The following is a 26,822-nucleotide window of genomic DNA, read 5'->3' on the forward strand; positions in this document are numbered from 1 at the left end:
TTTCCTCTCCTCCTCCACATTCAGTGCTCCCTCTTGCGCGCACGGTGAGCAGCAGCAGCAGCTTCTCTGACGCACCATCGGAGATGAGCATCCTAGTCCCACAGGCTGTGAAGGCAGACTCTCTCGACATCTCCCCCTTGGACCTCTGCGGCCAAGCTTCCAACATCAGCTCTATTTGTTTTGAGTCTGTTTCCGTATCGCTTCGTTGTCTCGCAATTTGTCAGATTCAGCACTGCGTTTGGCAGGGATGCCCACAGTTGCCAGTTCTTGGTTTGGAATGTACTTCGGAGGAAATTTTTGTATCCGCAACAACTGTCAACGATAGTGATTGATTCCTGTCTATACTTAGGGGTTCTTCTCTTTGTTTTCGGAACGTCCTTTTGGACAGTCTTGTGCTTCTAAGATAGCTACACTATAGGTGAAAAGGGGGGGGTGGAATTAGAGGGGTGTTTTGACAGGAGATCATTTGGATGACGGACACCGAGAGGCACTAGCTCTCCCTCTACAGCGCGAATCTGCACCCTTGGAATATTCTTACAGAGGCACTCCTGTAGAGAACACATATTTTTCTCAGTTTGCAGTCATAATCCATATACGACGAGTTTGCCCACTGCAGAGGCTGCTGCGGCTTTCGTGTCTGCTGTGTTCTGAAATACGATTTCCTTGACGGGCGGGCGTCTAAGCATCCCGGACGAGCCCGAATTTGCGATGCCCAAACAGTGAGGGTACGGTGGGATCTCATTTGGTCACCCTGTACAGTAGTATGGCTCCAGCCCGGAGGGACTGCAGCGGCTGGGAGATGTTCCTCCCGACGGGATGCCTGCTCCTCTCTGTTTTGCTATTTCACCCTGCCCTGGCCAAGGTGTGTAACGACCGCACCAAACACGGACAGGACAACAGCTGGTTCGCCAGGGACGGGGAAAACTTGCCCATAATGGTTCTTATGCCCATGAACGAGTCGGCCTTGATGAGCAGCATCAGCCAGGGGATCGAGCCGGCGGTCCAACTGGCCATCCAGCACATACGAGAGTCCAGGAAGTACTCGTTCTCACTCATCACCAAAATCTATGACACCGAGGTAAACATACAGACTAAATCCTTCCACTAAGTTGCTGCTGGTTGGCGTGTTTAAAACAGTTGTGTATGGCTTGTGTGTGTCAGCACGCGTGCGTCTGTGTGGCGCGCGCATCGCCCCGCAGCGCTCCACACATTTTGCGACCAAGGGGAAATGCTGGTTCTGTTATGGTTGGTATATGTGCAGCCTCGTTGCCACTCGTTCCATTGCGCAAAAACTGCCATCACATTATCCCTAAATGACAGCACGGTGTTAATGCTTTTTCTCAAATCTTCCTCTATGTCCCCGCTCTCGCCTGTCGTTGATGCATTTGATAATGTAACCCGGCACAATAAGGCGCTGCATCACCCGGGCACTCCTAAGGCATACTCTTTTGCTCTCCCTATATAGGACGTTTTAATGGTTGCATCAATCTCAGGATGAAACGGAATGAGATGGTATTTCTGATCATCGCCATCGCCCAAATGGATTTAAATTAAAACGCTGCATTCGGTATTTTAGTTGTCGTCACTTTATAAGATGTGTGTATAAAGCAAGATTGCTTTGCGCTTTGCATAGTTGTAGTCACGATTCAGTACATCTTAATGATTGAAGAGCTGCTTCTCATCGTGCCTGAAGATGGCGGTAATTGGATGCACGGGTTCTTCAGACTCCTTGCACCCTGTATGCAGTTGCATCTGACAGCGTTCCAGCTCCAACTAAACATCTGTTTTGATTACAATAACATGAATAATAAATCAGTTGTTGGATTCTCTTGATGTTCCGTCATCACTAAATCCCTGCAAGATTTTACATTGTTGGTGTGCTCTCCGTATTTAGTTTACACTTGAATTATTTGAATCAGCCACAGTATTTATTGTGGCCTTCTTTCGTGATTTAATGTATATGCTTTTCAGTAGCCTACACAATGCAATTGAGTGAGTTTAAAGCTGCTGTATCATATAGTTGCCATGTCAACATTTAGGGATGTTGATAGTTTGACAGATCTGTTGAAGAATATAATTTGACAATAAGACAAATATTGCATAAGATGACATTGCTTTCCTACTCACAAAAACCTTATTTATTATTTGTTAAATCCTTCGGTTCTTCCAAATTTGTCATATTGAAACATCTCATGGTAACTCCCCTCCCCCCCCCCTTAAATATTAATTATTTAGATTATTCCTTTCTAGCACTTATTTAGTATAGTATATGTGCACAGGTGTGTCTGTGTGAGAGAGCACATAAATCTCTGTTGACAGAGGTAAGCCCTCACAGGCGGCATGCGCTCAGACCATGGGATTAATATGCTCTTATGAGAGTTATGATTTTTCTCCTTCTATTCGCTGGGAGAGAATGATGAGCTGGAAGCATGAGGTCAGTGGGCCAGGCTGACATCCACTCGCTAGGAATGTCTGAAAGTGATGTCTGCTTTCTAATACTGACAATCAATGGAAACTCATGAATGCAGTGTTTTTTGATGACTTGATGAGTCAAAGGCTAAACTCTGTTACACCGTGGCTCAGCCAATCCCGTGGTATTTGGCATGTGTTTGTATACAGGCCAGCTGAAAATCCAAGCTCTGATCATGTTTTTGGAAACGTCAAATTGAAAATATTCTACGCCTATACTAAAACCTCAATACAGATACATGCTGAAATGAAGTCAACTAGAGCTGCAAAAGTGGTCATTTAATCTATTAGTTGTCAACTTTTCAATTAATCGCCAAATATTTTGATAATTGATGAATAAGTTTGATTCATTTTTGATGGAAAAAATGTCCAAATTCTGTGATTCCAGCTTCTTAAATGGGAATATTTTCTGGTTTCTTTACTCCTCTATGACGGTAAACTTAATATCTTTGAGTTGTGCACCATTTGAGGATGTCATCTTGGGCTGCTCAACATTTTTCAACATTTTCTGACATTGTATAGACAAAAGAACTAATCGATTAATCAAGAAAATATTTGACAGATTAATGTAATGTAAAAAATTAATGCCCTGTAGTCAACCCTCTTTTCATTATTCAGTTAGACCTTATTGTACTAGACTCCTTCTGTTCTATCATCTGTAGCCTGTAGGCTCTGGATTTAATAACTCTTAGAAAAAAGCACGCTGCCAACAACTCAGAGTATATTTACAAGCTCTGGCACAGCCTGGCATGTTAAAGTCAACAAGAGACCACAGAGAGCACTGTGAAGTGCAAATAGCAATATATTACTGCAATGGAATATTGTTATCATATGTTTACAAAGAATAATAAAGATTCAGAGACTTTAGCCTGAGAAATATGATTTCAATAATGTCTTCAAACTATTATTGTTTGTTCATATCAAGTGAAGCGGTCTGAAGTGTTCCAAGTGTCCCACTCATGAGCATTTACAGGTGGATGAGACCTTTGCTCAGTACAGAGTTATTGCTGTAGTGTTGAATATATTTTGCTTTTGGAGCCTTTGACATATTTATTGGAGCAATAATGTGAAGTTAGTGATGGCTGTGCTATTAACAATTTATCATACGTGTGTTCATTAAACGTATAATATTTTACCTACACATGAATAAAAGTCCTGAACACACATTCACACATGCGCACAGCTTTACCACATTCTGTACCACATGCTTCTGTCAGGAAACAATACATGCATCAGTAGGTTTGTTGTAGCTAGCAGCAGGCCAAGTGTGTGTCTGTATGTTGTGTGTACGTACGCATGTGTGTGTGTATGTGTGGGCACTGGGATTAAGCCTGCCAGATGTAAGTAATCAGTCCCTGAGCAGAGGCTCTTTATCCTTTTATCCCCTGTCGGTGGAGACATGGGTAGACTGAACAGGCCCAGTCCATCCCTTGGTGGTGTGGTGCTGATGATGGGGATGTCGAGGCACTGGGGGGGGCTGTCAAACACTAAAAGGCCTGAGAAGTGAGGCTGTGCTGCTACTGTAGATTGAGGTAGTTAGTTGCTGGAGGATTGCAGAATCCGTCACTAGAAGAAGAGCAGATGTCCTAATGGGAAATGCCTGGAGATGAGATCTAATGTGGTTTGGTGTGAAACAATTTTTATCCGGCTAAAGCTAGATTCCTACGATATTTCAGCATTATAGGCATTGTAGCAGACTGAGGCAATTGCAGATGAGAAATATATATTTGCTTTGAACTCGGAGCAATGCAGGTAGAAAAAAAAGCTGGATTATATCAACTGGGAGGCTTAGTGCTGGAGCAGGAGTTGCACCTTCACCACAGCTCTAGATGTGCTAGTGTGGGTTTTAGTGTAACCGAGGACTGATACTGTAACTCTGCAGGCTTAGAGGATCTAAGCTTTGGAGAGGACTGGAAGAGGATGGAAGGGATACTTTGGGCCGTGAGAGCGTTCTAGGGTAAGCTACACTAGTTCACCGACTTAGGTTATGTGACAGACCCTTGAGAGGAGCCACTTAGGGAAAGATCCCTTTTTAGCAGAATAGTTAACAAGGGGCTTTGCATATTGGTAGTTTTTAATTAATTGGTATGTTCCCTTTAGCTATGGAAAAACATAACCAACAATAGACAGAAATTGTAGCCCACCAAATAAGTGAAGTTAATAGCAAATGGATTCATACACACTTTTCATTCTATCGAAGTTTGCTAGTCGTGTGTACATAGACTCTGTGGTGATTTCTTATGAGGACAGGTGGGACTAAGGGACTAGGATTGTTTTAGGATATTGGGGTACAATTGGGGGAAACAGTCCTGCCACGTCACAGATTGAGGGAGAGAAGAGGAAGAAGAAAGTCTAAATTCTTTCTTTAGGAGGAATAAGATTTACATACTAAGATGATAAGAATCAAGTTTGAACAAATTAGAACCAAGACGTATTTTGTTCAATGTTACTTTGACGCAGTTGAGGTTTGTAACGACAGCCAAAGTAAGACGTTTTTCCACAACGTTTTTTTTTTTCCAGTGTGAAGTGAGTTTTCAATGTGAAGTGACAGCTCTACCACCCAACATCTGCAGTGATCCAACACCTTCGTGGTGGTTTGTCAGTTGTGTAATGGGAAACTTTATTTGTGATGACAAGAGGTGAAATGTCTCATCTAAGGCACCATAAATGTTGATACGAACTCTTTGAATGTTATTTTCTGTGATCACTTTCACAAATAAAAAGTTCTCTTGGAAGAAATCTTAAACTTGATGAAGTTTGAGGCGAGGTGCTCTCTTGCTATCATGTTCTCTATATTCTAGCAGTTAGAGAAGAGTGAACAAATGAATTTTTAAAGGCAAATCAAAACAACCACAAAGACACAGAGTCTGCAGTTGGAAATGCAAATCTTGCCCATGTACAGTGCACCAGATGCAGTGTGCAGATAGGTATTTATAGCATATGACTGTCCTTCCATGCAATACTGCGGGCCACCTAAGACTGTTAGCAGTGACCTACAGTATTTTCAGAGATACTGCACACAGGCCTCTTCTCCTGAGGACTGTATGCAACATGTCACGTTTATGCACGTTGTAAAGCCTGAAACCATCGTCGAGTACATTCGCTCACAGGAGGAAGAACAACCCCCTGAGTGTATGTAAGGTGTTCTGTTATTTTGTTAGAAGAAGATATGTTTTCTGTGAAAAAAGCTTTACCAGACCAAGACTTAGCATAAGTCTTAAGTCAAAGAGACTTGGTGTAGCTTTGAGGAAAATTTGCTTTAGCAATTGTCATTTGTTTATAGTTTATGGCATTTCTATATTAATTCAGCGAGAGCATCCCAGAGTGCCTTTTACTGATTCATACACTGTAACTCACCTTTGAGCTTTTGTGTAAAAGCATCTGACATGGGCCAAATGATGCGGCGCCTTTGGACATCTTGTATGCCAGGGTCTCACATTGTGTGCCACATACTATCTAAATATCTGACATCCATTCAGCGCTGAGGCGGTGGGGGGGGGGGTCAACAAAGATTGCCTGTCACTGCTCCTAGGAGAGGGTGAATTTTCAGGCATAGTAAGGAAACGCAGCCTATGACAGCCTGGGTACTCTCTCGGCATACAGAAAGTGCTGAGTGTGGCTTTATGCACTGACCCGACACAGATAGTGGGGATCAATGTGCAGCAGCCCTTCTCATAGAACGAACAGGATCTCAGGGGAGAATCGGAGAGAGGCGAGAGCGAAAGAGATGTTTAGGGCTATGAGATGGAGATCACGAAATAGGATTATATCATCTTTGGTGCAGGAAGAGGAAATGGTCAACCTCTTAATTCTTATTGGATCATGATGTAATTCCATTTGCATTGTTTCTCTGATGTTGTTTAATGGACACGTAAAAAAGAGGTATACACATTAGATCAGTTCAGGGCTCCCAATTACTTATGCTTTTGTGTCAATTATATCAATGTACAAGTTCATGAGAGTTTTGTTTTCATATGATTTTAATGTTTGTTTTTTTCACTCTGATTTGCACAAAATTAGACACGGATGGGTCACAGTTTTATAAAGTTAAAACATTTGAGCTCTAATTGCTGACCTTTTGTCTGTGTCAGGCCGCCAATGGCCTGGAGGGCGTGAGCAAGATAACCGTAAACGTGAACTTTCTCCTGCTAAAAGAATCTTTGATGTGCCCTGAACTGGCTTTATAACAGATACTAAGACACACAAACATGCACATAGATGAATGGAAGTATGCTCATACACGTTATATACATTTTTATTCCCGCACGCACCGACGCACGCACGCACACACACACACAACACACCACACCACCCACACACCACACACACACACACACACACACACACACACACACACACAGAGAGAGAAGAGAGCACATGAACTCCCACCCCTGCAGCATGGCCTGAGGTCAGTTGAGTAGTTAGACTTGAAGTGTTGTTCAGTTCCAATAAAAAATACCAGCATCATCAGATTGCTTTATACAACATCGGTACCTTCATCCATCCTCCCCTCACCATAGGGAGTAGTCAAATATCCGACCTCACTAAAAACAATTGTCATCAATCATTTGAAACCTGTGTAACAAGACAAAAAATCTATGGATCTCTGTGCCATGTATTATTATTATTATTATTATTATTCAGAATTCCTGATGTAAGCTTCTTGTGCGCTAAGACTCTTGCATTCATCACCGTTGTTTGCTTACTTTGATTTGATCAAGGATGTAATGTTTATTATGGGAAATTGTAAATGGAGGAGGCAAATATTGTATCAAACGTAATAAGATTGGAGAAACTGACCTAAGATGCTATTATTTTAACTTTTTAACTTTAATAGACCTGACCTCTCTTTCCTGTTTATGAGAAAGGTTTGTCCTAAAGTTTAAGAAGAGAAGTAAGTTCAGTTTGACTGCTTCTTTTTACTCCACACTGAACATATGCCAACATCTTCTTGGTATTCCAAGGGTTTAAAAGGTATGACAAAGTGTGACAAAAACAAATTAGCCTTCTGGCTTTCTCAACCTTGCACCTTGCATTTACCTGGAGTAGATTACACTATACATGATTTTAATCTCTTCTTTATGCGAGTATGTTGCTAATTTGATTGAGCAAGAGAGGTTTTGGTATTTTCTCATTGTAGAGCAGTCACCCCGCAGGGCCTGATGTGCTGACCAAGTCAAGGGCTAATAGCATGAGAGAGGCAATGACTGAATTAAATTTAAAAAGCACCTTAAGAAAGTCCTATTGGTTACTTGCAAAACTTCGAAATGCACGTTTGTGCATGAGTGCTGTTGGAGGTTAGAAAAGAATGGGAAATGGTCAAAGGTACTAAATATCTCTGTGGCTAGTGAATGTGATTCTTTGAGAAGGACCCAATCCTAGGACTGTACAATTATGGACAAAATGATAATCACGATTATTTTGATCAATATTGATATCACGATTATTTGTTGACCAGGGCTATATAACAACTGCTTTCACATTCATATTGTGCTAGATTCCTCTTATGTTGAAGCTGTACGTTGCACATACATACAGCTGCAACACATGTAAATGAAAACGATCTGAAATAAATAGCCTAGGATATATATACAAAGCAAAATGTATCTCTGAGAAAGCTTTTAACTGATCAAAAGAGCTATGGAGAGAGAGGGAGTGCGTTGGGCGTTGGCCTACTCACAGAGTGACTGCTGACTCATTATGAATGGGTCCAGCACGGGTTGAATGGCAGGTCAGCGGAGTTACACACGTCATGTGTATGCAATTTCTGTATCGCCACTGCGCTGCATTTTTATGAACTAGGATATTTTGGCCATGGGTCACATCTCTCGCCCAGGTCCAGCAGGCTCCATCTCACACGCAAACAACTGAAGTTAGTTGTTGCATTTAGTAACTTCTGATGTGTTTTTCACCGTGGCCGCCACAATAACAGAGTGTTACCAGCGGAAACACTGGTACAAATACAGGTTTGCCTCTCATGCTTAACGATGTACAACTGTGTTAACAATTAAAACTGTAGACAAATGTCAGCCGTGTGTGAGTGAAAGGGGGCGGGGCTGCGTGGAGAGTAAGAGGAGAGATCCAAACACAGGCACTGCTTTTTAAAAGAAATGGGTTATGTAACGCAACATTAAATCACATCGATATAAACCGCCTTGCTTCGTTTGTAGAGAGGCAGCAGATGCGAGGACATTAGGTGCACCGGTGCAACCCAGGAAAAATGTTAGTCGCACCCTAGAGCCCTGTGTGCTAACTGACAAAAACTAGCACTGGTCACGGCTGTTGTCTGAAAAACAACACAGACGGACAAAAAAATGTTGTGTGTACTGGTAAACCTTGTGATCGATGTATGACCGTCTGCTATCTGTTGTATTTTTCTCACGTTACTCTATCCTTTGTGACAGTCTAGATCTAGAAACTAAGCGGTTTGGTGCAGGGAACAACTCTGACTGGCACATGATCAGACAGTGGTTTACAGAGCGGCGGAATGGCTTTGCAAAAAACCCAGAGCATTCTATGAACGGAAAGACTCATTTAAAATATCGCTCGATCACGCAAATTGGATTGTGGGAAGCCAAAATCGTGATCGTGATTAAAATTTGATTAACTGTGCAGCCCTACCCAATCCCCTCACCCTGATATTGTTAAAAATCAGGCAATTCCACAAGAGTGTTCTGCTAAGATGTAACACAGCAGAATGTTGCCTAGGGTGCCCTGACAGTTCTGCATATCTTCTTTTTTTTTGCTATTAACATGTTTTTTTTTTTTCTGCATCAGTACATCTGCCTTAGTGCTTACTGGCTGGAATCTAATTTAGCTCTTTGTTAGCTCTTTAACTAAATAATATACACCCAAGTGCCCTATTGTCAGCCCAGAGTCATTCATAATGTAGTCAGTGGACTGTACTGTGCCAGGACGAGTGCAACCTGCCCTACAAAAAGATATAAGACATACTAGTAATAGAAAGCCACTATACTTAAATACGTTCAAGTAGTTTGCCTCACCTAAAACAATCAATACAGGATCTAAAACTTCACTGTTACCCTCTGATTCACATGGCTGTAGTATAGTGCCGAGGGAGGGACACCCACTGGGAAATCAAAACGGGAGATAGAAGCAGGGTGGGAGGATGGATGAAGAGGAGGGGGAGGCAAAACGTGGGGGACTTTAGGAGGACTAGATAGGGGAGGTGTAGTGTGGAGAGATCGAATGTGAGGCAGATAAACTGTAGGAAAAAAACACTGAAAATGCAACTTTAAAGTAGTTACGGATGAGAGCTGGGATGAGGATGAAAATCTCCCATCTTTATTCAGTGCTGTGGAAAATACTGACAAGATGGCTGCTGCCATGTTGAGTGTAACACTAAGTCGGTCTGTCTGGCTGCTACTGCTGGTGCAGCTATAATTCTGCCATTGATCCCTGGCCAAGCAATTTGCACCATTAACACAATTAATATTTTTTTCCCGCTACTTGTTTCACGACAAACTACGGAAAAATCTCCCAAATGTGATCTATAAGGATTCTTATAGTATTTTTGTCAGTTGCTGGTTTCAAATTGATATTCATGATGTTGCAGTCTGTTTACTGACCTGCAGAGAAGATTCACAAGTGTATGTGTTTGTGTGCTTATGGTTACCAAGACAGGTGCCCTGCTGTTGCACGTCTGGAGAATTTCCATCACTAAAAGCTGCGTATATGTGCGTGTGTGCGAGACACAGACTAAAGAAAGAAAGAGGTTGTATGTGTGAGAAGGGTTTCCAATTTTTAATATTGCTTCTCCACTAATGTTGTTCGACCTTTCACCTTTTAAACAAAGCAGTCCTACTACACCAGATCACCCTTTTTAACGGACAACTTGTTTTCTGCTCAGTATTGCCTTTGTCAGCCATTATTATACTTAATACCTTAAAGTGTCACCTTCCCCACTCCAAAAACTTTAAGCCTGTCGTATAAGAAAAAAAGATCACTTACGTATAAATTGAAGTATCTGTACTACCAAACACCTGAGCTTACACTCAATGCTGAAGACTCACGAATGAATCAAAACACACACACACACACACACACACACACACACACACACACACACAACACAACACACACACACACACACACACACACACACACACACACACACACACACACACACACACACACACACACACACACACCAGTTTCACATTCACCTCTGTGCCTCTCTGTTCCTCTTCTGTGAGTGGACAAAAATGAGAGGATTATTGTGGAAAGGGTGCGCCGTTGTCATTAGAGATTGGACAAGTACTCTGTGCGTGCTCCTGTCTGCCGCTCTCAAGGGGGCCCAGCACGGAGCAATAAGCAGAGAGAGTCTGTCCTTGTCAGTCCTGTAATTACATTAAAGCTCATGTAATTCTTGGCCAAAAAACAGGAGTCAACTATTGTCTGCTTCTTGGGAAGGGACGTGTGTGTTCATTTGGGCACACGTGTATAGGGTGTGCAGGGAGGAGGCTTACCTTTTTAAAAAGAAAGTGACTTTATGCTGGCGCAAGCTTGCATACATCCACACATATTGTACGTGGTTGACTCTGATAGCGTGCATGCGTGCGTGCATGCGTGTGTATTTGCGTGATTCTGGCAGCATGCAATGTGTGTGTGTGGTTTTGGCCTGTTTGCATCTTGTTCCCACAGGTTAATGACACTTAACACTTGTTCCCAGAGGGCAGGATGGTTGTCATGGCCACAGCTGGGATGTGTGGAGACTAAGGCAGGAGACTAAGGCAGGCACCACAGAAGAATAATGGCCTTTCTTGCTTTCGCACCATGACATTATCTACACGTGCACTTTTTAAATTTTTTTAAGCATCTCCCACACACACACACACACACACACACACACACACACACACACACACGTAAACAAACATGGATACCCATTGTGACTGGTCAACAAAGTGCACCAGAGTGCAGTGCTGCCCTACCTAAGCTGGCTAGGGAAAAAAGTTGTGTTGACATAATTTGTCTTTTTTTTTTATCAAACTACCCAGGACACTGGACTGCTTTCTTTATTACAATAATATGAAAATAGATGGGGCCTAAAATATAAAATAATATTCCCAGTTCCTTCAAAATCCTTTTCTCTGCTCAAATTTTTTACAATGTAGCTTAGACACATTACTTCCACACACCACAATTGGTTGAATCTAATACAACATTGGTGTGGATTATTTTCCCTTCATTTTAATATGTGATAGCATCCCGAGATTGCCGACACATATGAAGGAATAATTGTCATTCACCAACAGCCACAGTGGAGCCACTTTTTGGGAAGGTGAAATGTTCCAGCAGGTCACACAGCAGTGCACCTTGTAATAGAGGCTTTTCCACTGTTAAAAAAGCAATTAAAGAATGCCATTAATCTATCAGACAATAGGTTGAAAACTAAAATGTCTATAATCTATTCCAGTAATGAGTTCAGAGAACCTATAACTGTAATAGCCCAAGAGAAAAGACCAAATCCAATATTTACTAAGCGTTTTTTTTTTTTTTTGTATAAACATTTCATCTCTTACAAATGGGCATGGCATGTACATTAATGGAAGCAATTCCATCTTTCACACATTTCCACATTCATGGTGTCTACCTTTTGTCTTGGGATATCGAAACATGTCATTGTCAGTGTTCAACTGAAGGAGCGATTCAATCACACGGATAAAGACCATAATGGAGCACCTGTAGGTAGCACAGCCTTTACAGTTATTATTTGTACAGAAATAGACTGTTTGGATTTAATACATTACAGTAAAGCGTCCTTGAGCAATATTTCATGCCTTTGTGCTCATCCAGCTGCGTGGGCACAAACTGTCAGTTTGTGTTTTGCTTTTCCTTTTCTGGTGTGTGCCATTTAGATTTTGCGGTCATCAAGCATTGTAGTCCTCAATGTGCTTTTCAGTATTTTCCTGCTTTAACTTACAACACACTGACAGCATGTGCAAGAATTGTCTGAAAGTGTAACTATTTTGGTTTGTTGCAGGTAGTAGGCCCCAGCATGTGTCCATGTGGCATACTGCAGCTCTTTGCTCCAGCAGTCTCTGATACACATCAGGCCTTTGTCCATTTGCTGCCTGCTCATATTGGCTACTACTTCCCCATCCGTGATTGCTGAGGCCTGTTAGCGGAATGCAGTTGCTGAGCCCATTGTGTGCCAAGAGCGATAACAACAGACAGTAGAAACGCAGATGTAACCTACACACGCACACATTTTCTACCACACTTTCTAAGTGCTCATGCCGTAGCAGTGGTATACACATCTGTCATGCCCATCCAGAGCAGGCAATCGTGCCACATGCGATCACAAAATGCTGCACAAGGATGATAAGAGATAATTTGCAACCAAACTCTATCTCGCAGTGTGTCTGTGTGTGTGGACAGTTGGATAAATGGATAGCAAAAAGGATTAAATCATGCTTTGTTGTATCAGTGGAATTATATTTTGTCATTGGAAAAAAAAGACCGTGGAGTTGGTTGCAGTTTGTTTTGAGAATCCCCACTATTTGGCAAACGGACCCCAAACACACAACCATATATCCGATCCACACACCCTCACTTAAACCGTCACACACAAGTAGCTAGACCCTAAATGTTGTTCTCAGCTGCACTACATGTTGTAATAAGGTCATTTCTCTTTGGTTAGTACATCTCTTAACAAACCAAGTTATAGGCTATAAAGCAGGATTTCTGACTGTAAAGAGGAGTTGGTGTTACAGAGGCTCCGTCAGACTGCAGCTGAAAGATGGGCCGGGGTCCTGATTGGAGGGACCTGTGGCTTGCTTGTCTGACTAATGGAAGTGTTACGGTAAGGCAGGAGAATTTTATTGCCGTCTTTATAGGAAGAAGAGGGTATCCTTAAGACTTGGCCTGCTGTCTCATTTTATTAGTCCATCTCTTGCAATGCATGCACACACGTAAGCACATGTGTATACAAACACTCATACACAGGGCCTGGTTTTCCCTGAAGGACCATTATCTCTGTTATTTGCAAAAGGCTTGACACTTGGCTGGTTGGTCAACAAACCAAAGGCAGTTGATCGGATGACCAGGCAAGAAACAGCTGGAGCAGACTTGTTGGTAAATGGTTCGTAGGTGCAATTCCCTTGAGATGCAGGGCCCTACAAATCAAGTATTGGTCTTTTATTTTCATTGATAGCAGGCCTATTCTGGTTAACAGAATGCGTGTGTGTGATTGGGTCTTAAGCTGCAGCAGTATGCTCAATAATGTACAAAAATGTTAAAAAAGGGGTTTTTAGTGCTAAAGCTGAAAGCAACGGATACAAAACATTTCTCATGCCTTTTGTATGTACTTTTTAAACTGAATTCTGAATGATTTAGCTAAAAATCTGTCCAGTTGTTGACATTTGAGCAGAATAGATTATAATCTAGGAAAACTGTAGGAACGCCACTTTTATGTGCTCTCCATTTTTCTGTACACTTTAATAAGAAACCCCTGGTAATGCTGTCTTCCTTTATTTCTATCTGATCAGCAGTCTAAAGTCAGCTGGGCTCCTTGGCCCATTTAGATCAAATTTGCAGAATGGTATTTTACAATATGTAATTACTTTTTTGACGTGTCACCTTTAAATTACAATCTTAAGACACAATAGGTCCCCACAATGCACAGTCAAGGAGGCAATCAGTATTGAGAAATTCATTCATCATCTCTTCAACAGAATGTGTGATCATGAAATATTCTGTTTTGTATGTGTTCACTTCCTCCTCCTTTAACAGTAAAACTAAATCTATAAAAGTGTAACCATTTAAAGTTATTAGTAGACTCTGACAACGTTAGCAATCTGCAAGTAAATTCTTATAATTTATAAAAAATTAAATATTTAGTATAATCTAATAACCCTTATCCCAGACAGTCTTTTCTGTTGATAACACTATTTACATGGTTGGATGCTCTTACTTTCATACTGATTTCTTGCCTCTGTCCAAATGCAGTCCAAACAGTCGGTGCCAGAAAGCAGCTTCTTAGCTCATGAAGCCCAACTGTGTGTATAGATTTCATGGCAAAAAAGGGGTGATGGGAGAATGCTTGTTTTATTCTTCCTTTTGGGAAAAATGATGCCACCCTATTTCTGCTTGTTGGCACTATGGATTCACCTGTACCTGAATTTCACCACTTACATTCTGTAATTAAAACCGATTTTCACTTTATCTTTACATAATGTGATGTTTCATGGCTGCAGTGGGATGCTTGAGGAATGCAGTCCTGGGGTTTTCACTAAAGCCAAAGGATACCGGCTACTTAATTTCATTATATTTAATGTAAAAAACTTTCTGGGTAATGAATGTCACTAGCCATATTTGGCCACTTAAACACACTATAGATAGATAAAGCACTTAAATAACCAATGTAATTTATGCAGTATATTGAGCCCTTGCAGTGACAAGAGTTTGTCTTTAAAATGGGAGCCTTTGTTTCAGGGGAGACCCCATTTTACAGTATAGTAGCAGGAACATCCATGCCATGTATCATTCCTATTTTTCGTACTGTGATGGTTATTGGGCTTTCGTAAGCTTTTATTGCCTCAGTTGTCTTTGATTGATGAGCCCAATGAATGGGGAGCGCTGGTTGGGCTGATGACACCCCAAGCTGGGAGAAGGAATGATGCCTATCACGTTAATTCAATAGAAAGCAGTTGGATAGTGAGTGAGATTTCATTATCCCACGCAAAGCAGATAATTCCAAGGGCAATCTGGACGGATGGAGGACATCACTCCAAAGGCGTATTCATATCAACATTTATATTCACATAGACAGAGCTATCACAACCCTGTGCTGATGCAATTGTAAACAAGCGGTCTATTGGCCAGCATGGTGTTAGGGTAGCTGTTTACGGTCTGATGAAAATTACTTTAATTCAGGTCCGCCAACTGTGGCGTTCTCGGTGTTGCAGTAGTTTCTAGAGTGTAAAGTTTTTTAGCATTAAGCATCTGCCAAACAACCAAAATGCTAATTTGAAATGTCCAGTCCCTGCCAGGGATTTCAGTTCCATTTTTACAGGCCCTTTAAAAAGGAAAAAAAACAAACTCTTGTCCACACTGAGCTACAGTCCATGTTACACTAATTACGACCATTATTAGTATTCTAGTGGAACATTAGCAATTAGCATAGCTATTAAAACCATAAGGGTCTCCTGTGGGGGAAAATAGAAAAGTGAACAGAAAGGAGGCTAAAATGTATGTTTTAAGCCATTTCTACATGGCTGTGTGAGTACAACTGCGTCTCACCCTTTCGCCCAGACAAATGTGTAAAGTGTCCTTTGGCGACACGTCGCCTCCTAATGCATGTAAATTGTGTGGAAAGGGGACATCACTTAGAAGTGGTGGTGTGCACACGCTGTGCATTTATTCATGAGGTTGGTAAACCTGTTAATTGCACGTACCAGTGACATCCATCGTGACTGTTGACTGGATAAATCTAAACAAAACTAATGACATGGATGCGCGTGATCTGTCATACTTAATGTCAGAGCTGTGATCACAGAACCTGACTCAGTCCATATACAAAGGTATGCAGCTGGAATGGACGAGTGTGTGTTTTTGTCTGCTCTGAACTTAAGAAGGAATAAGACACACAATCCCGGGGGTGTTCACATTAATATTTAAAGGTACTATACTAAACAATTCTCCAGCGCTGACCTGTTGCTGGATGTATTCTTATTGAATAAATGAAAATGCCTCATATTTACTAGAGCATTGCTTTTAAGATGTATGAATCAGAATTAAACATGGTCCCTGGCGGTTGTTGGCAGCCTCCCTCTACATAAATATTATCTGTATGCACCAACTCTGTGCTGTTCTCTGCTCTGTTGACTTGCTCTTACACTCAGGGGCTCTTCTATTGATTTTTCAAAGCCCTTCATGCCGGTTTCTTCTGCTCACTGGAATCCCATTTTTAGGAAAAGGCCTTCCATCCCTCATTGTGTGCAGCAGTCCATCTGGTCTGTTCTGTGTGTTTCTTAAAGCATACAATTATTTGGCTTCCTTCACATGCTTTTCTTATTTTCTATTTAAGGCACACAAGGAATTAACAATTTGTGGGAGATTGAAATTGTAATACATTTTAGTGATTTTAATGATCACAAATTTTTTGATGATTCCAAAAGATGAAAAAATATGATAGATTTCATATTGGTAAAACAATTAGTGGTCAACCTTCACTTTCATTAATTCACTTTGGGCGTATGTGTTCTTAATCCCTGGCCTGGCACTCGTAGTGCATAATGGAATGTCAAAAATAATTTTGGCTAAAATAGTATTCAAAATAATGCTGAATTAAATGATGCTGTCTGCATGTTCTTTTCACCTACTCCCGTTGTCAGTGACGTTGCATTGATGGGGGAATCAGTGTAACCTCGGTTGTTACTCAAGGCAGAATGTGTGACAACTATTGCAAGGGGACCACGGGGTTACGACCATTCTTCTTCCTTTGATCTAGGGCAAATGTAAATGTCAGCGACGTCTTAAATAGAAAGGTCTTCCAGTCTCTGATACTACATGGAATAAGCTTTGACAGATGGAAGAAGCATTGCAAACTACACCATTTTTGGGGCTGAGAGGAAGATCATACTAGAAGAGGAAAATGGAAAAAGGAGGCTAATAAATGTTGGATTAGCACTTTTATTGAACATATTTAACATACAATATACTTTTTGTGTTGATAAGCTAGTTATACTTTTATGACCAGAAAAAAAACAGTGGATGTTATATTCAAATTTAGAACTGTGTTCCACTTTCCTAAGAGCTGATTTACTCAAGATGCCTTTTAGGTGCTTACAGAAAGTTATTTTAAGAAAACTGTGACCATTCTTTCATTAACATTGTCAAGTTTTTATATTGTTAAAAGCCTGTAAAACTACCCTGATCCTACTTGCTGAAAGCTGTGTTAGCCTTTGATTTCCATGCAAATCTTGTATTGACTGAAATCTATTGATCATTCATGGTTTATCCTAAAAGCCTGAGTTAGTTCAGATATGACCCCTTGGTAGTGCTGAAAAATGTTGCTCATATACCTAATCAGAATTCTTGTTTACAGAGATCCAGAGATCCAAATTGGTTTTCTTAGAAACATGGAATATTCCCAACCATATCTCCCAAATCACAGAGGAACTACAGCTCACCAGTCTGAATGTATTAGAAAAGAAGGCTTTGGCAGAAGTATCTTGTCGTATGTCATGAGAGCTTCCTCCCACCACAACAAAGGCAGAACAAGAATAATGTTAGTGCCTATTAAATTCATTTATTCATGAGGGTAATTGAAATATTAACGCAGCTGGTTAGACACTGAAGACTGAACGTCTTCTGTGCTTAGAACCCGCTCAACTCTTCAAGGAAATTATATTTTATTTACACATAGATTCCATCCCTCACATCATAGTCCCCATGTTCAATGTATAACAAAGGTCCCTGGACATTTGTCTATACTTTGGTGAATAGGCGCTGAAAATATTGATGATATACGTTTATAAATCACCACTAGTCCAAGTGCACCGAATTAATAAAAAAAAAAGAGGAGAACAATGTGGTGGAGCAATAAGCAGATAAACACAGGAGAGGATAGAGGGAAAAAATGCGATGTGAAGAAGGTACAGAGAAAAGACTATTTTGGAAAACGGATGAGGAAAGCACGGCTAGACGACAGCTGGATGTCACTAGTACAAACACATCCTGGCATGTTTACCCCCTTCTAATGACGTGAGAGCAGTGCTGGGAAAACGTGTGTAATAAAAGTCAGACAGAACATCTCTGCATCTTTGAATGATTTCATCTGCATAGACGTGGCTTACACTCCTCAGGTGTGTGTGTGCGTGCGTGTATGTGTTTATCATGTGGTTGTGTGCACGGGCAGGCCGCCGAGATCATGCCATCAGAAGTTTTGGGGTTGCTGCCTGGGGAGTGAGAAGGAACATGACAATTTTGCTTGTTGCAGGGTGTTCTAAGACATTTGGGGGTGGGGGGGGACAGGCCTATGAGCTGGGAGGCCATGTGCTGCTACCGTCACATGTTTCTCTTGGCACAGTAGTAGGTGAGTGGCAGGCGGGCGAGGAAAACGCCACCCACCGGGAATTGTGGGTGTGGGGGCTGGGTGAGCAGAATTGCTGCAGAGCTGGCACTCTATCCTCAGGCTTTATCAGAGGGGAAAAATAAAATGCAGAGAGATAGATCTGCCACCAACAATCAGACTAGTAAGCACATGTTTGCGTGTGTGTCATAGAGAGAGAAAGATGTACATGTAAACATTAACCTACAGTATAGTGGCAATGAAGAACACATTTTTTTCACTTTTGCTACAAATGAATGACAATAATTACAAAATAACTCCTTTAAATATTCAGTACTTTTGTAGATGCTCCTTTGCACACGAATGCAACCATTTGGAAACGATTGAGACTGGTGATTATATTTCTTATTTTAAACAAATCCCATGAAAGACTACAATCAACAACAAAAATATTTCTACTCAAGTATTGTCTGTGTAGCCAAAGCTTGACATAGCTTATTCCTCTCTGCCATGTACTTCATTAGTATTTTAAAATAATTAAAAACACACAAGCCCCACCTTTGCACTGGGTGGGCACTGTAGTTTATTTTAAGTCAATCCCACATACACGCCCTCCCTCGCTGCTGTAATCAAATGTGTTACCAAATGTATATTAATCTGCAGCTGAAAATAGTCCCCAACAAATGTTTAATGTTGATTGAGTAACTCTTACTAAAAACTACAGTGCCCAGCTGCTTTAGTTATAATCTGATTCATGCAATGCTGGTTTAGGTCTTTCCACGGGTTCCATTGACGTTAAGAAATATATTTAAAGAAATACAATTATGTTTTTTATTAAATGAATGATTTCAAGCATGCTGTAATTAAAAAGTAAAAATTTTGTTTTTTTGTTTTTGATTATACACTGTATATGTGAAGACTTTAATTGTGATAAAAATCATTACAGTGAAGCTCTATATATATATATATGTTGTGTATACTTTATATATAATATTGCCTTCATTTGTCAGAACCTTTTCCACTTTGACCGCACTGTGAATAATTGGGCCGTTTTGAGAGGTGTGGACTTTTTTTTTTTTTTTTTTTTTTTTATAAATGATGTCCAGTCTCATTTAGATCAAGAGACATCTCAAGTAAGATCAAAGGAAAGCAGATACGTCCAAACTCAGTGTCGTAGAAAAGGGGGAATACATTCAGTATGTAAATGAATTATTTCTACATTTTAAATTCAGGTGATAAAACTGTATTACAAATACAGAGCAAAGGAGAGCAGTAGAAACAGAATGGGACAAGTAAAAGGAAAAATTAAGAAACATGGACACGGGAGCTTGTGTGTGTGTGTGTGTGTGTGTGTGTGTGTGTGTGTGTGTGTGTGTGTGTGTGTGTGTGTGTGTGTGTGTGTGTGTGTGTGTGTGTGTGTTCTCCTCAATGTATTGCACAGCATACAATATGTCAGTGTGCTCAGGGCATTCAGTAACATAGAGAAACACTGACCGGGTTCCCATAGAAACACTCTTTTTTTTTTTTAACCCATAAACACGCAGACTTGCAACACAGCCCACATTTCTTTGAGATCATGCTTTCCCCATCACCCTTCATACCTGCTGTTTGGTCCTCAAGGCAACCAGCAATCCACACCCCCACACTTGTATTACAACATCACTCGTGCCCGCTTTAATTTCTTCCTCCCCATCACTCCTTCGTCTTCTCTCCACTTCCTCTTCCCTCTGCTTGGTTGTGATGGATGTTTGTTGTGTGCAGCGTACGGCAGCCTGGAGGAAATATTCTGTCACACATCATCATTATGCACCCAAGGACACCTGTGTTTAGGCCAGGGACCCTGGTGCTGTCATGTCCCCCGATTATTGTGTAACGGATTGATTAACCCTCAAGTGGAAGTAACCAGAGACGGTTTAGAACCGAGATGCCACAACTCGTAGTAGTTTCCTGTATCTGTGTCACGGGGACTCCGCCACCCTCTTTGGGAGACTTAGCGGCAAGTCCGAGTGTAAGGATTCTAATGGGAGGAGTGACCATGAACACAGGTTGCGTTCCTTTCGCCCCAAAGTCACCAAAGTATGAATTTATCACAAGCCACATACAGTATCTCCAGAACATTCTGATACTAAAATGGCATTTTTCAGACGGAGACATCAGGAGAAAATGAACTTTGCTCGAGACCTGTTTCTGTCTCAGGACTAAACTTTCACGAGATCCGGCAACACAGAAGCTAATGTCCGCTAACGTTCGTAAACACAACAACACAACTAATCTCTGTGATGTTAAATGTCTTTTAGCTCTGTAAATACAGTATCTTATCATATTAAGCAAAAGAACATTAATACATTATTCAAATATTACTTTTCATCCATCCACATGACGCTCACTACATGTTCAAAGGAGGTCACGCCCCTTTAGGAGAAAGGAAGTGTGTGCAGTTTCATACCATTGGCATTGCTTGAAATGCGCTATCTTTATTATAGAGGATCTTTAAAGGAATGCTTTTCATTTTGGTGGCAGGCCGGCACCACTCTTTTGAATGTCACTTTGTAAATATTTGTCTCTCTCTATTTCCGCTATGCATTTAACTTATTTCACTATTGATTAATAACCCCACAAAATCAATGCCTGAAAGCTAATGCTTCTTTTATTCATGTGTAACACCAATAGGGGATGACAACATTGATAGGTTTGCCAGTATACGTTTGTATGTGGTGCAAGTGGACTGTGAGGAATTACTTTAAACTGTGCATTATTTATTGAGCAATACATACTGCAATGTGTATGAAAAGCATTGTTTATTTCAGCTAAGGAATACATGCAAACGGCAAATCTAATATTGATAATTATTTTAAAACCTTTACCAGTCTCAACACATACAGTACACGCACAAAACTGGAAGGCTTCTGTGTTTGTTTCAAACCACAAGGTGAATAGATACATTACCCAAATATTCCTTCAATTCAGTTTGCGAGTAACAGTACCCTGGAAATCCAGAGTTCTTGCGAGAGCACAATGTGAATTTGCTCAGTGAGTTAGTCTAGCATTGAGTAATGCTGCTCATTTACTATACCCTTGTAGCCGAGCTGCACCAATCACATCGGAGTATCTGCTATAGTCAGGCCAGAGGCGAGCTAAACGGATGACGACAGTTGAATCTACCAGATAGCTCCGCTGGTAGCTAAGCGTATAGGGGCTCTGTGTACGTTACCCCGCGTGTTGTTGTGATTGGTTGTAGTGTTATCCAATTGTGTGCAGTGAGATTTTCAAATGCACGCTTGGCGCCGCCCCTCGAGATGGGCGACTTTCATTACTCAGTGCCAGATCCTTAATCTTTTGGATTTGGGTCTGGATTTCAAGGCTAGAATAATAGTGTATTTGCACTGAAAGAGAATCTAAATTCTAGAGTCAACAAAAATCTAATTTAAATAGTCAACAAGGATTAAAGAAAGAGTATTTGTTTATACACCGAGATATCACTCTATGTCCAAAAATTGAAGATTTGATGTTGCTTGTTGCATGTCCACACTCATGTGCCAGGATTAGAAAGGGAGGGAAAAAAAGAGATTTCTTGGATTTAATCTGCTTCTAACTTTCTCTGAACGGTACATGAAACTGCTCTGCAAAGTCTGAGTGAGAGCCACTCTCCATCTTATCTGCTGATTTGGCTCTTGGCAAGATTAAGGGTTATAGTTTAGAATGACAGAAAGATGGAGAGAGAATAGCTGGGGAGATGATGGAAAAGCGTGGATAGAGACAAGAAGGCAGGGAGCGAGCAATGAAGGAAAGAGCAAAGCAGAGTTGATTAGAAGAGAATGAAGAGGGGAGGGAATTGTGCAGACGCATTAAGGAGATAAAACACAAGAATGGAAAGGCTTGTTCTGTATTGATTATCAGGTAAAATTAGGGAGGTTGTACACATTCATTTAGAGCCATTTAAGGCGGGGCTTTGGTAATGATGGTCGAGCCTGGTCGGTCAGTGGAGGTCGCTAAGTCCTGCGCTCTTTAAATGAAGCTGTTGACTACACCCTCACAGCTCTCTCACACACAACCGAGATATGACTTAATTCTACAGGCTTAAAACTCTCTCTCGACTTATATTATTGTAACCAGCGGCATTGCACATCTTGCACATTAGAGAAGTCCACTGCTGCTGAAGTTAGTTGGCGGTTGACAATAGAAGGTAACGTATTTGAAATATGTTTTTTATTTTTATTTTTGTATATTTTGTGGAATTAGGATCAGTGTTTCATTTAAACCAGTTTAGATCCAGTTGTTGAATTAAACAATGGATAAGTCCCACTGTCATTCTATTGTGACACTCAAGAAACTAATGTCGCAAGCCAGTGTATGACAAGTGTAATGGAAAATCACATATTGCCCATAACATATCTTATCTGTGTAACTCTTTCTATATGTTTTGATGTATGGACCCTGATGGCCTGACTTTGTTCTTCTGTTTATCAAAAGTGAAGAAACTTTTCTCTACCTCCTATTTCGGTCCCAGATTTGGAGGTCAGATGGACTGATAGTCAGAAGGGCTGTTGATTTTACCCCTTCCCCACTGCTGTCAGCTTGTTAAAAGGGTTAATAAGCAAGAGATTCTCCAAGACTCTTGTTTATTCTCTGACGCTCTTAATGAACTGAACCTTCTTTACGCAACAAATACATATTTATAAGACTTTGTTGAGTGAAGCTTTGTAGATCTCACCATAGTTATTAGCATCTCTACCACACATAATAATAATAATAATAATAATAATAATAATACACGTAATAAAACTTGTTTTCATAAAGGAATATGTAGCTGTAGCTATAAGAACCTGCAGTCAAGGGTCTTCCCCCTTCTCATTTGACAGTCCTATTTGTCTTGCCTGGTCAAGCCTATTCAGTTGGCTCACAACTGCCATATGGAAGTACAGTAGTGGTACAGTTTATTTATAGCCCTGATTCAAAGCTCATTCTTCTGCCTGGCTAGCAGTGCTTGCGTGTGGTACGGTGTAAATATAGCATCTCCTCTGTTTCGCCCACGCCTTAGTACATCATCTTCTTATTCTCTTTATTCTTTTTGTACACACCTCTAAACAATATGCTCATCTGTACACTAGGTTATCGTCCATACCCTGTAAAACACTGTCTAGTTGAGCTTTCCTTTTATATTTCCTGTCAAATAATACTTTATAAACACATAATGTCAGGGCCTCTGTAGGCCTTCACTTGACTTCCTCTTTCATCTGAACCAATGTGTGGGTTTAAATAAAAGAAAATGTATATTCTCTCTCCACACAAAAGGCTGAATGTACAAACTGCAGCATGCCTGAAAACATGAATAATGGAAATGTGTAAGTTTTCCCCCTATCTCTCTCCAGCATGGCGGTTTGAAACCAGGCTAAAATGAAGTGTTTTTCACCTGCAGGACTCAAGGGGGTAAGCCTCTGCTCTTGTGGGAAAGTAGCTCCTATGGAGCCATTTTGATGCTAATAACAATCACCCGCAGTTAGCATCCCGTTGACTGCCATTCATTTTGGTACCACTTTGACAGTGAGTAACTTTACATCTGAAGCGTTTAAATACTCTATTTGTTCATTGTTTATTTCTAAAGAAACACAACAATGTATAAAGGCTCCATTATCTTATACCTCACGTTATGGCTCCGTAGTAGACGTTTTTGTAAAAATAGGCGACAAAAAACGATTGTGTCATAACCTTGCAACCTTACTGTTGCATAGTAGAGGAACTACCGTATAGTACAGGGTAAGATTGCAGACATTTTGGATTTATTTTAGTTGTTTTGGTTTAATTAGTAATGTTAACTAGCATTTAAGTTAGCAGTAATTAGCATGTGCCTATGTTATCTCCTTACGTATACCTACGCTCTCTGTCTCTGCAAGATTCACCCCCAAATTCCAAGGATGCAGATCCGCTCCAGAACGACGGCGCAGTCATTTGGTTTCCATTAAAGTCAATGTTTGTACTTTCACAGACTGCGGAATGGCTCCATCCCAGCTCTGGCGATCCACAGTCTTCCTGAGCAGATACGCCAAGCTTCTATTTTTGCCGGACGCTGGAGAGCTACGCAGAAATTCAGCACACGTCAGGTAGTGCGGGACAAGAAGTCGAGCACAGAAACCAATAAAACATCCGGTTAATTTTCAAAATAAAATAGACCGTGCTTACGGCATATCATATTTCCCTTCCCTACACCTTGAAAACACAGCACATAGTTATTTTTCCTCTCCATTCCTTTGGATAGAAACAAACATTGTTTTTGTGGTGCTATTCTACATGAATCTGCGAGATCTCGTGGGTCCCCGAGACTTCAGCTGTCAGTCATGGCTGCAGCCGTTCCGCAACAAACGCACGGTGGAGCATGGAGCCAACACGCTGCGGAGCCGATCCGCTGCCGTTCGGCATCCTGTGGAATTTGGTGGTCAGAATGATTAAGATTTCTCTTGGCACAGCTACCAGAAGACTTACAACTTTCAGACAGGTTGCTCACGTCACAGCTACGTTGTCAAGCTCAGTTGGAGGCTGTGCATTAACGCTCAGCACTCACTGGAAAAGTGCTTCTAATATTCTTCACTGGTTTCCGTCCAGAGCAACCGGATCTGTTGGTCCATTTCTTTAACTGTCTGTCAGGGCTGTCCAAAAGAGGTGTGTGTGTGTGTGTGTGTGTGTGTGTGTGTGTGTGTGTGTGTGTGTGTGTGTGTGTGTTCTCCTGCAGTGCCTAAACATGACGGCTTTAGTTCAAAGTTTCATTAACTCAGCCAGTATGCCAAGCTATGTAGAGTGAGGAAGAAAAGACACAGTGAAAGAGAGGAGGACAAAGAATATGTAACGAGGGAAAAAATAAAGACAGAGTTTGAAATATAGCACACGCACCTGAACTCAGCCAGAGGGGCCCTTTTTTTTTGCAGCTGAGGCGGTAGTTGTAGCACACGCACCTCGCCCACGCAGCTCAAACTCCCAACAAGCAGGGCCCCGTTCCACACCAGTGGCTAAAAAGACGGGAAGCGCAGCTGACACTTGTGCCGAGGAGAGGAAGAGCAAACGCAGCCAGCTCCCCCTCCTCTCTCCTCCCATTCCAAGTGCTGCTGCTTTTATAGTCCAGACTCCTTCTGCAAGGCATTTAACATTTCATAGCAGTAATGCATGGCCCTCTCCTGGGCTTACAATCACATCACTGGTTTATTCATCAAACCTCACCAACTTATCTTAAAGAACATAGTCCGGTTTGAGGAGAGAGAGAGAGAGAGAGAGAGAGAGAGAGAGAGGGTTTGGGTTAAGGCTGAACGATTAATCACATTTGTAAAATGATAAAATGCGATTTCCTAATCACAAAGGCTGCGATTTGGTGACGTGACTCACAAGAGCAAATCAGTCTGCACTGCGCAGAGAAAGCATCAATTTGGCACAAAATAATCGCATGTTAAGTTACAAATCGTAATATTGGTGAAAAAAATTGTAATTCGATTATTTTCCAAAATCGTTCAGCCCTAGTTTGGGTGCTGTTTGTTATTCCATCTTAAATGGCTAGTTATGGCTGCTGGGTGCACAGACGCCATTGCTTTGCCATGGTTTAGTAAGAGGGGTAGACAATGTGAGATCATCTTGGTTCCGTTTAAATACATTCATATCAAGACTTCAGTTTTTAGCCCCTCTATTCTGAATTGCAGTGTATTCCGTCATCTGCTCCATCACTATCTCACTCTGTCTCCCTCTTTTCTACATTTTCCATCCTTTAAATTACCGCTCCCCTGTTTCTCTTCTTGTCCTCCGCATTGTTTTTCCTCCCTGCCTCGTCTGTCAGGAGGAGTATGGGGAACTTGTGTTTTCTGATTAAGTTAGTGGGGAACTGTAGAGCACAACACTCTAATATCTACCCAGATGCCCATTAGTCCAGCAGCTTGGCCCAACTGATGGGAACACAGATCAGAGGGCAGACAGTACAAGTCCCCACTGGCCCTGCCTAATAAAACATCCTGTTTCACTAGCAATGTCGGAATGGAGAAGTCATTTGGTTGTGACGAAGGCACGAAAAGGCTGCTCCAAGGGGGTAGGAAATTCTTTTGTGTGCAGATTGTTAGGTTTACAGAATGGCTGACATAATCTACCCATCCTAAACAAGGCATGACACTCAAAAACAGACTCTGCTGCTGCAAAATACGTTTACTTTAGCAATTTTTCAACGTCCATCCCAGTGTTTCCTCTGTTATTGTGAGGGTTTTAAGTGTTGTATGAAGTGTCAGGCCTATTCTTCTTTCAGTTCCTCAAATGTTGATGTTTTTGTAGAATTCAGTGTGCTTTCTCGTGA

At 41.2% G+C, this 26,822-nt stretch overlaps 1 protein-coding gene across 2 annotated transcripts in view; it reads left to right on the plus strand.

Moving 5' to 3' along the window:
- gabbr2 (gamma-aminobutyric acid (GABA) B receptor, 2) overlaps positions 1-26,822 on the plus strand; it is a 183,418-nt gene that overhangs the window by 5,391 nt on the left and 151,205 nt on the right. Inside the window, exon 1 of one of the 2 annotated variants that reach the window (XM_032534940.1) lies at positions 39-1,078. The exons of the other annotated variant lie outside the window; for it this stretch is intronic. Within the exon in view, the coding sequence (XP_032390831.1) occupies positions 764-1,078 (315 nt within the window). The 5' untranslated portion in view covers positions 39-763. Of the gene's footprint in view, positions 1-38; positions 1,079-26,822 lie in introns of those variants that run through there. 2 annotated transcript variants of the gene reach the window in all.

Source organism: Etheostoma spectabile, chromosome 14, assembly GCF_008692095.1.
Source record: "Etheostoma spectabile isolate EspeVRDwgs_2016 chromosome 14, UIUC_Espe_1.0, whole genome shotgun sequence".
NCBI classification, from domain to species: Eukaryota; Metazoa; Chordata; class Actinopteri; order Perciformes; family Percidae; genus Etheostoma; species Etheostoma spectabile.